An 11,490-nucleotide genomic window follows, 5' to 3' on the forward strand; every position below is an offset into this window, starting at 1 on the left:
GGACAATTCTAAATCATTTTCTTTTTCATAAAGAGATAGATGTAAGACCAACAAGTGAAAGGCTTTTTTCATCTCGTTAGCCCCTGAAATGAAAACCCAGTAGTAACACAAATACTGTGACTGAACCGGAATTGTCCATAGAAATATTCAGCTTTCTATTAAATAGGTACTATATTCTACATAAGATTGAGAATCTCATGAATGTGACCTCTCCTGCAAAGAAAAATAACCCAATTATAAAACTTGGGTATTGCTTAGAACCTCCACACAGCACATACAAACTCCAATCAACATCTCCCCTCTCCTGATAGCAACGAAATAATCAGAAAAAGGAAAATTTCTCAGATTTCTTCGATAGACAATTTAGATATCTCAAATAGTCAAGTAATTTTTTATTTATATGTTCTAAATAAAGCATGTAGGTGGCTTTTGGCTAGTCCTGTTTTATTTGGGCCATCCGGTATAAACATGTTTGTGGCATTTTAGTGTCTTATTAGCATATACTAATTACACATAATGGATCCATTATGACGTTTTCATACATGTATCTAGTATATTTTGGTCATATTCGCCCACCCGTTACTTTCTCCTGTCTCTCCCCTCCTCCCATTGATTTCCTTTCCAGCTAAGTCCCCCTGCTATTTTGATGGTCTAATGAATTTCATTAGGTCACTCAGAGAAGCATCGTTAGAGGGTTGTTCACAGGAGGACGGGCACCTTAACAGTGGTTAGACTGTTTAAGACAACGTCTCCCCATCAACCAGCAACTACATATAGATCCTCCGTGATCCAATATTGACAGGTTCGTTCTTACGCAGTTAGGGTGTTATTAATGCACTCATTGAAAGGGGAATCTGGACGATTTACCTGTGGAAGGCGGGCCAGAAGGCAGCCATCACCCCGCTCCCCTCTGCCACTGTACTTTTCTCATTGATTTTTCTTTGAGTAAAACTAAAGGAAGCGCCAGACATGGTGGCACATGCCTTTAGTTCCAGCTCCCAGAAGGCATACAGAGCGCTGTGAGTTCAAGGCCAGCCTGAGCTATACAGTGAAACCCTGTCCCCCCCCCAAAAAAAAATGAGCAAAATGAAACAAAATTCTAAAGAAGTCTCTAAGATCTGCTCTGTAAGCTAATAGCCCAGTGAAAACGGCTTCTTAGTCTGAGTTGATGGCAGTTCTGGAAAGACCTTCTAAATGAGGAACCAAAGATTGGGGGGGGGGGGGGATTTGTTTTGTTTTGTTTTTTTGGTCACGGTGTGGAACTGATAGCAGGCAGGTTTGTCTTGTCAGGTGCCTTTCAGGGCAAGACTAGTTATAGGGCAAAGGGACCGTGACTAGGAAATGCGTGTGTGTTCTACGTGCAGGAAGCTGTAGGCTAATATGCCTTTGAACTTAGACCCTTTGGCCATTATTAGATTTTGTTACCATGCCTGGAGACATCGCGTGTAGTAATGGAAGCACACCTGAAATAAAAACCACAGTTTTCTGCTTTCCCAGCACAGTGACTAATACAATCACTTCTCATAAAGCTCTTGGTTGGCCATGGAAAAATGGGAGTTGGAACTAAGATGAGAATCATGGTAAACTGGAGTTTTAAACAGCATGATATGGGAAACATCGGATGATCAAATTGGCTTGCTGACCTAAAGAAAAGACTACAGGGTTCTGCCAGTGTTTGCAAAATAAACGTTAATTTGGAATTTTTATCAAAGTTACCACTAACTCCACGTGTGTCTGTTTGTTGTCTGTTTTTCTGCAGTGATGAATCTAACCTTCCAAGCATGAAGTTGTGTATATAATGGTCCACCTGTTATATTTATAGTTGAAAAACTGTGACTCGCAGATTTTTGCAAGTATGGGATCTGCTCCCCCGGCACTGTTTCTCCCTGTTCACAGTAGTACAGACGCCCATCTCTTCTCACATCTGAAACTAGGCAGTGTACGGAAGTGAGGAGGCCACAGGAAATATATAACTCAGTGTCTCTATTTTACGTGAACATACGTATTTATAGGGACATCGGTGACAAAGAATGATTGCCCGCGCTCGTTTCCTATTTGGAGCTTGTTGACCGCATGGACAGAAAGTGCCATGAAATAGTTTACATGAAATCGTGACCAAATATGGACTCAAAGCTATGAACATGTAGCACACATTCCCTAGGAACACCCATTCGCGCCCACCCCGCCTGCTGAAACCTTCTAAAACCAGCATGACCCTGTGCCAACCCTGTTTGTGCAAATGCAGACGCTTGCATGCCGCCTCACGAGTGCTCTGACTACAGCTGAGCCTTTGTTCCTTTTGTCATCTCAAGGGGGTTACACCGTGGCTCATTGCCAAAAAGAGATAAGTTGCTGGAGAACACACGCACAGTTGGTCTTATATTTTGAGGGAGCTGCAGTCCCGACTGCAGATCCACAGATCCTAACAATGTGGGCTTCCTGTGACCGCCTTGGTTGAAAAAACCGAAGGGTTGAGTGGGATTTCTGCCACTTGTTTTCCTTGGGCTGCGCTTGGCAGTGAAGACGTCGGAAGAGGACCCGGTTCAGCATCCTGCACTGTCTCTCGTGTGACCGAGTTGGAAGGAGATTTATAACCACGGAAATCCAGAGGGGCGGGAATTGTTTTTCTAGATGAACTGACGTCCCAGGGGTGTTGATCTCGGTGCTTTGGGAAAAAGTCAGAGGTATTGCAGCTGTGTTTCCGAGACAGCGGAGCCTTGGAATGGAAGCCCCTGTTCGTGCAGTTGGAAAGGTGCAGACTTGCCATCAGAGCTCGGGGTGCTGAAGAGAGACCGTGTCCCGAGAAGGGATCGGACAGAATAAGATGTGCTTCAAATGCCGGGGAATCCTTAGTGCTGGCTCTACCAAAGGTAGCCGGAAAGTGTCCGTCTCTCCCTTCCTTCTGGGGTTGACACACACCAATCGGTTTTTTTTTTTTTTTTTACAAGTTCCAGAAACAAACTGTAGTTCCATTCTTTCTCATACTTTTTGTTTTCTTAGGAACAGAAACTATTTGCTTCACTTTGGGCCTCATAGGTTTTTAAACATTATTTTTTAAAAAAAGTTTTCAAATCGTGTAATGGTTTGAATCCAATAGTAAAAATAACCTTACCATCTCCTTATTTTGTTTAAGATAATTGAAGAGATTATAAGAAGGCTTCATTTTTTTTACTTAATTCATCATAAAGTATGACAATTAAGCATTTTTTACTACTTTTTGATTGACGTTGACAAATTTGTTATCAACGTGAAAGTCAAGATTTTATCACATTTGATAGCATGAACTTGCTTCTTCTAGTTTTTTTTTTCTATATTGAAGTTTATTTCTCGAGTTTTGTTTTTACATTTCTAAGTGTTTGTCTTATCCACAGACCAAATCTGAGATCTCAGAAAGCCCTGGAATATAGTTGCCAGAAAAGGTCTTGTTTTTACTGACTTGCTCAAAACATACCAATGCAGACTTAGACTGGGCAATTCCTTGCTGAGCTGGTGGCATGTTTTGAAATGACTTACTCTAAGTGGAAGGGTGGTCTGGAGAAGCACCATCCGTGGAAGCAGTGATCCTAGCAGCCCCTTAGGGAATTTCATTTCCCTCGGTGATTGAATGTCATTTTTCTGGGGACATTTTGAGCTCAGTGTTTAGATTTTCACCACCAGAAGGGAAATTAGTTCACGCTTAGGCTTATAACAGTGAAGATACAATTTCAAAACAGATCTTAAGATGTCTTTCCTATCGTGTAACCAAATGCTCAGTCATACAAAATGATGTCATCTTTTTCCTTTGTCATTTCTGAGATTAGAATTTAAATGTTAGATCAGACTATCTAGTAATATTTCTAATAACATTCCACACTCCTAAGCCAATTCAGCATTTTTTCTTTTTTTTTTTTTTTTTTAGTGAAGAGTGTTTCTAACAATTTCTTGTATGATTATGTTTAGGGTAAGGTGTTTCACAATAAATGAAACAATTCGTCTTAAATCATTTGGATCACAGAAATGAGCCCAAGATGACACATTATCTTCAGAAACAAAAAACAAAATAACTGTATATAAGATCTTGAGGACAATCTGGTGACTATACTTCCTCCTATCTTCCTTTCTGTTTCTCCACCAGAAAGAGGTATTGAGAGGGATTATTATTTCAGATTTAGAGAGATTCTAATGATGGTTTTGTTGTTGAACTAGTTTCATTAAAGTATTGGACACGCCCCTGAAGAAAAGCACTGCACAGCGTGTGTGCACTGGGGTTTTCCTTGTAAGGCACATTTGAAGGAATGTGTAAACTTCTATTTCTGTACTTCCTTGGAACAAACAACAGGATGATGGTAGTTCCCTGTGCTCAGTGGATTGCTAGGTTACCCGCCATGAGTTAACCTTGAGCTTTGGACTATGAAAACATATTTAACTCATCCATTTTGTCATCTAACCAAGTAATTTCCAAAGGAATCAGTAATGGATTATTGTGTCGATACATATGTTTATAGATTGCATTCTTTTTCATAAAGACTTTTTTAGGGAAATGAAGAAAAAAAGGGTATGGGACACTCACTGGAAATACGTCAAGGTCAGGTTTTACTTCAGAGACATTGCCTCTCTCCACTGTTTTCCATTAGCCTCGGTTGCTGCTGGGAAATACCCTTCCTTTTTATTTCAGTGGATAGTTGACCTCTACTGTGGGCGATTTTATTTCTGTTTAATGGCATTCCTACGCTGTTATTGTGTGGCTTTATTTTTGAAGTCCATAAATCTGTTGTAATGTAGTTCGATGACCAGCCTTTCCTCATGTAAAACAGCCTTCTGTGGTGCCCCTTATCCTGTGTTCATCATATATACCACATGCCTTTATCGGTTTTCATTTTCCTTTTTTTTTTTTTTTTTTTGAGTTCCTTCACCTTCCAGCTTACACACTGTAAGCTTGCCTGATGCAGCCAGTGCTAGAAAAGTCTGCACGCGACACATAGGGTAACTACATATGCCTGAATCCCTCCCATCTTTCCTTTCCCGTTATCAAATGCAGCCTTGCCGGGTTTTTCCTTTTCCTCTTATTTTATGGAGAATATTGGAATGTCTCTCACTCCTACCAATAGAAAGTTCTTGGCTTTAGCTTTATACTCTGAGTATCTGATGTGTTCGTGGGCAGTATGCATGTGTGTACTTTGTGTGTGCATCTGCTATCTTAAAAAAAAAATGGTCAGATCACCATTCTGTACTTTTGGGGAAATTGTCCTTAGTATTTTTGTCATTTAGGAAATGTGCCTATTTGCCAAGTATTCTTTAACATAACAAAATAACACTTTAATCCCCCTCTCACTATATTTGTCTGAGAGTTCAGCATCTTCTCGAAAGTGGTCATGGGAAACTTGGACGCTGACATCAGAAACTTTGATTTTCTTCCTTTCTTGATGATATTCGGATTATTTTAATGTTTAATGCCTACCAAAACATAGAATTTAATGATTTTTATAATAATAACAAAAGTCCTACTATTTCGTAAGGCTTCTTGGTGCCTTATCATTCCAAAAATACTAAAAATGGCCAGCTGTGATCCCAGGGGTTGAGAGGTCTGACCAGTTAAAATTCCGCCAACCTGTGTTCAGATGTAAAGGCCCTCTGTCCCTACTTCTGTTCTCTTAATGCGTCTTCTCACCCAGAGGCACTCCTCTAACTTAGGTTGCTGGTGAAATTATTTAGGGTTTTGGTTACTTCTATAATAACAAACATTTTAATGGCTTCTTTTTCCACTAAAATGCATTTACATGTGTAAGCTGCCTACTCCGCTTATTGGCACACTTTTGGAGACAGAGGATGGACTGTGTTATGCTTGACTTCTTGACAACAAAGAAAATGCCAACATTTCTCAAAATAAGTGGATATTCTGACATATCTCAGAACTATTCATGAGTCGGGTTCCTGAAGAATATCTCACATGTTGTTGGTGTTTGGGTGGAGTTCTTCATTGTGTTGTAAATGTTTCATTAAGGTGGACATTTTAAAAAAGATGTATGTATCTGATTTATCTTTTGGAAATATTATATTTTTCATTTGTATTTTTTACATTTTAAAGGTCATCTCTATGTGCAGCTATTTTTATATTGCCAAAAACTCACATAAATGCATAGTAAGAGGGAAATGGAAAAAAAATGACAAGTATTTGTAAGATGACAAGTGTTGCCTTGTAGGTTTGTTTTTTAATGTTTCATGGGCCAGTCTCATGTTCTCGGTTATTCTAATAATGTGTTGTACCTTTTCACTGTATATATGGTGCAAACCTGATGGTCTTGGTAGTGTAAATATTTAAAAGATTGAATTTTTCCCATTTGATTTCTCATTTCAATTGTCATTTTTCCCGCTGTCATTACTGACTCAATGGCCTGTGAAGGCTCTGATTTGCAATTTGGAGAGAATTGCTTTGGGTTCATTTTCTAATTTGTTTTTAATTTACTTTTAAAACTTGTTTTCAGGGTTCCTAGTTTGTGAGAAGTTGATCTTCGGAATTATTTTTACACTATTTATGACTTATTTTCATAATGTAAAAAGTGTGTAATTATTACAGTATTAACCCAAACCATGATAATAAATTGTATTGTTATAAAGTTTTAATGATATTCCTGAGAACGTGGTCCTATTTTCTTTTATTTAGAAACAGTCGACAAAACAGTTGACTACTTTTCTTACCACACCGTAGTGTGGTGATTTTTTTTTTTTTTAAACAAATGCTTTCGGGGTCATATAATAATGCTTCCAAACTCAGCTTCCACTCCAAAGTCACTTTGTTCTTGAATTCCCTATCTGGATGATGTAAGTTACCTCACACTAGGTTACCTGTTCCTCCTTCCCCTCCCCCCCACACCATCACCACATCAGAGTGTAGTGCGTAATTTCACAGCATACCCATCTACCACGTGATGTGGCTGGATGCCTGCACAAGGCACCGATGCGCCACGTGGCCCGTGACTGGAAGCCTGCACAAGGCAAGGGCGATTTGAAAAACCAAAGCCCTTTCGGTACTCCTTTCTTGCTGTTGCCCTTTTCAACGCACTAAGTCCCCATGCTCCCATCCTCTCCGCCTCCTTTTCCTTTCTCTGTGCCCTCTGCTAGGTCTTCCTCCTCCACCTGCTCACTAATTGTCCACCCTCAGGCTCCAATCTCCGTCTTTTTCCGGTTGTTCTCCCTGGAAGTGCTCCTTCATTTCCAGGACGAAGACAGAGAGAGTGAGTCAGCTCTTCCGAACTCCATGCTGGCTTCCTGACCACAAGCGCTCATTCTATTCACCTTCACCCCTGCTTTTCTTCCAGACTCGCAAATCCTAGGAAATGAAGCCACTTTTCCCTCCACCCAGGCAAATGAGATGGAAACTTCAGCCACTTGGGACATGCCCACTTCTCGTAGCCCACCCACTCTGATAATTTACGTGGAACAATGGCTTATCCCATCACTGTGCTTTGATGCTACAAGTCCTGAATCTCAGATCCACCCCTTCTCTCCATCTCCCACCACACACACAGACTCAGTCTAGACTCTACTCAACCCTCTCCTGTCCTTTAGAAGAGTCTTCCAAGCAGACCCCCTGAGATAATAACCCCTTTCCCTTTTTTTCACACTGTCTCATCTTGAGGATAATGTTTGAAAGAAAGTGTAAAAAAAAAATAAAGAGCCACCTGAGATTTCTCATGGCCATTGCCTTTTGGACGACCCCCATGCCATTGCAACTTCAGAGCCCAAGGGAGATGAGTCAACAGAGGGACACTTGCCACCAAGCCAAAGCAACCTGACTTCAGTCCCTGGAACCCACATGGTAGGAGGAGAGAACCAATTCCAAAAAGCTCTCCTCTGCCCTTCACACGCACACCATGGCGTGCACATATACACGCTAAATAAATAAAGGTAAACCATTAGAAATGAGCTGTAGTTTTGAGAGTGTGCCTCAGTATAACCCAAGAACATGGGCTCAAGCAGCTTAGCTGGAGACAGCGCTGCTGCAGGGAACTTTAGCTGTGCTCCATCAGCTCTCGCGTGAAACCCTCTGGTACTCACCCATTTTCTTGCGGACCCTGTATATAGACTCTGAAGCCCACGTGACCACGCATGCCTAGCTGCATATAGCATCCTGTTTTGTAGGCCAGGAACACTTACCCCAAAGTTTTCCCATGGCAAACTAGTCAACAGTTCCTTAACTGCTCTTGAGCCTGGAGTCGTCCCTATTCCCATGCCCGCCAACCAGCTGAAGAACACATGCTGCTCCTCCAAGGAACATGTGCACTGACTTACCAAACTGGCCTGCCTGCCAAGACGAGATACTCCCATGCTCCTGTCATCTCTTGTGCTTATCACCACGTAACACATTCTGAATTTCTAGTGAATATCTAGTGAATATCTTTTGTCTCCTCCAATAAATAGTGGGGAGGGGAGCTTGAACCCAAAGCAACAAATGAAAAATAAGGTCCAAAGTAACAAAGCTAAATCTCACTGGAGTTTATTGATTTAACATGCATAATAGTTAACCACATGGATGTGGTTCCTAAAACTAAAGGAAGACACGTTATGACTGTTATGCAGTTGGGGTAATATCACCAAGCTGGTGTACCGTCATCTAAGAGGCCAGAGAGGATGAAAAGTTTGCAATTAAGGCCAGAAGGACAGAAAGGAAGGCTAAGGCCATATGCATTCAACCCACCGTGTGCTTTCTTTCACTTGAGATAGGGTTCCAGTTTCTGGGAATTGAATATCTGCCTCTTGGAGAGGCCAATCTGGATGCCAAGATTCTGGAGTAATGATACTCATGTCGACCCAGTGCATTGTGGATCAGGAGATTGAGGTGGTTGCTGGGTGAGTTAGAGGCCATCAAAGCTTAGAAAACACTGGTTCTGGTACAAGTGTCTATCTTTGCTCAGTGTGTCAGGGTCGCCATCCCTTCAAACACCACAGACTAGAGGTTCTAGTCGCCTTCCTCTCCATTAGTTCGAGACCCATTCTAGTTCTCCAGTTTCGGCATCCATCAGAGTCACTGGAGACCTTGTGAAATGGCTTTGTTTTTGACCCAGTAGGTCTGAAATTGGAGAGTTCACATTTTCATAGCTCCTAGGTGGTAGTCATGAACTCCGTCCAAGGCCGACCCTTGGAAGAACTGTCCATCTCTTCTCCTTTGTGTCTTTAATGATCTGAGTAACTTGAAGTGTCCCAAGGCAAAGATTGCAGCTTTCCTCTATTGAGAACAATATTTTCTTGCCTTGTCAGTGTGGCGGCCTGCTCCTCTGAGACCATTGTCTCATAGCTCCCTCCCACTGCATCCTCCTGACCCAGGGAACGAAAGCTGGTTGTTTGCCTTGCTCCTTACGTCTTCCTTTATACACACGTATCCATTCACAGACATAAAGCTTTCTCTAAAATAGATTAGCCGACCCACCGAAAAAGAGCCCCTGTGGTCTCCTCACCACCCCAAAGCCACACTTCTGAACCACGCTGCTATTGGAACCAAGCCTTCAACACCTGAGCCTTGGGGAGGGCACTTCAGATCCAAACTGTAACAAACATGCTCCTTCCAGTTCTGAGATCATGCAGTTCCGTCCATGACTGGGGACAAGGAGAAATAATATCAGCTTCTTTCTCTAACAGTTGTATTTTTTAAGTAATTTTCTATCAATCCTGTCTATGACCTTATTATATCTGGATGGTGGGAACAACAGAGTGTCAGTATTTTCACTTGAGAAAAGATCAAGAGAGGAGGAGTGACAGAGCCAAGGGGGGAATGACTCTTATAGCAGACCGTGCAACCAGAACTTTCCTCTCATCCCAGCAGCATTGGATATGAAAGTCTTTTTAATGTGGATTTTCTCTAAGATGTTCAGGCAAGAAAATTTCTAAATTCTCATTGTTTTCTTTTAAGTGAAGCTTTCTTTTCACCTTTTCATATTAGCTATAAATTATTTCTAGAATGCTCTCAGTTGATGTTTGAAGTCTGCTGGATGACAAGAAACTTGGCAATGTAATCACTAGAATCCAAGGGGATGAATTTGAATGGCTATTCAGCCACTTACTAAGACAATCTGTCCGACCTCAATGAGTTTCAATTTTTACATTTACAGTATGGGAACAAAGAAATTACCTTATTCAAGGTGGCGTGGAACACAAATATCAATGGGTTAGCTCAAATATGTGCTTAGTGCAGAAGAGGGTCACAGCACAAGCTCTCTATTCTCTCCCTCCTCCCTTAAAACAGGCTCTCTCTCAGTTGTCCCAGGCTGACCTTGAGCTCGCCAGTAGTCAAGGATGACCTTGAACTTCTGATCCTTCTACTACCATCTCTCAATGTTGGGGCTACAGATATTGCACTACCAGATCCGGTTCATAAGGTACTAGGGGATTGAACCCAGACCTTTACACGTTCTTGCAAGCCCTCTATCAGTTGAGCTACATCCTCAGCACCTTCCACTGCCTTTAGAACAAAACATATCCTTAGCAGAGATTTTTTCTTTTTAAGATTTATTATGTATACAGTGCTGTGCCTGCATGTATGCTTACACACCAGAAGAGGGCACCAGATCTCATTACAGATAGTTGTGAGTCACCATGTGGTTGCTGAGAGTTGAACCCAGGACCTCCAGAAGAACAGTCAGTGCTCTTAACCGCTGAGCCATCTCTCCAGCCCCTTAGTAGAGTTCTTGCAGCGAGCAAAAGGTCTATATTGAGAAAGAATCATCCCTCATTAAAAGCTGAATGCTGTTCCTTGCATCTCAGTGAGTCTATCCCTACTCCAACAGTATCCAAGTACACTGTTTCAATGAGCTAAGCCCTACCACTGGCACACAGTATAATGAGTAAGCAAGTTTGCTTCCAATAGCTTGAATTCAAAAGTAACATTACTACCTCCCAAGACACTTGACAGTCTTCACTGTACAAAACTGGCAAGCCACTGGTAGGAGAAAGAGAAGTGTGCCATGGATCAGTGATTCAGGCAAAGCTATCACAGACAGTTGTACTGAGACCCCCTGACTCCTGTGGCATTTCACCCACATGTTTGCACAGCCAGACCCAAGCTCCAATCCCCAGAGTTTACTCCAGCCATGGCACATGCTGGAACCCTCCCAGAACCCCCGGCATCACAGTACCAGCACGATGATGGGCTACACATTGTGATATTGATAAAAGACAAAGGTTCTCATCACTTAGTTCAAGGTCATGAGCTTCTCCTGACTTGGTTGCTTATTGAACCATAGAACAGAATTTTGTCAACATACAATGCAGGTCAACTCCCAAACTCTTTTCACAGAGGACTGCAAGACTCCCCATAAATTCCTAGCAATACAGAGTACAGCTGACATCTCATAAATGCATGTGGAATTTGGTTCAAGCAAAGCTAGCAGGGCCTCACAGTCATTAGGTAACCCACAGGCACTACCCCCAACAGAGGTAGTGCCTTCGGTTTGTATGCAGCTAGCTTGGTTTTTTTCTAATAGAAGAAGAAGGAGGAGGAGGAGGGGGAGGGGGGAGGGG

General features: G+C 41.9%; 1 protein-coding gene and 1 long non-coding RNA gene across 3 annotated transcripts in view; one reads left to right on the top strand and one right to left on the bottom strand.

Annotated features, from left to right (window-relative positions):
• Col25a1 (collagen type XXV alpha 1 chain) overlaps window positions 1-6,571 on the top strand; it is a 373,530-nt gene extending 366,959 nt beyond the window's left edge. The window contains exon 35 of one of the 2 annotated variants that reach the window (XM_050126611.1): window positions 2,313-6,571. In XM_050126611.1, coding sequence (XP_049982568.1) covers window positions 2,313-2,348 — 36 coding nt within the window. In that variant the 3' untranslated portion in view covers window positions 2,349-6,571. Of the gene's footprint in view, window positions 1-1,759 lie in introns of both variants that reach the window. The other variant, XM_050125851.1, reaches the window with a different exon arrangement.
• Window positions 1-11,490, bottom strand: part of LOC126492734 (uncharacterized) — a 220,962-nt gene that overhangs the window by 178,550 nt on the left and 30,922 nt on the right. The window lies entirely within an intron of this gene.

The sequence above is a fragment of the Alexandromys fortis genome, unplaced genomic scaffold (genome assembly GCF_014885135.2).
Source record: "Alexandromys fortis isolate MF-2015 unplaced genomic scaffold, M_Fortis_MF-2015_v1.1 scaffold_19, whole genome shotgun sequence".
NCBI lineage: Eukaryota > Metazoa > Chordata > Mammalia > Rodentia > Cricetidae > Alexandromys > Alexandromys fortis.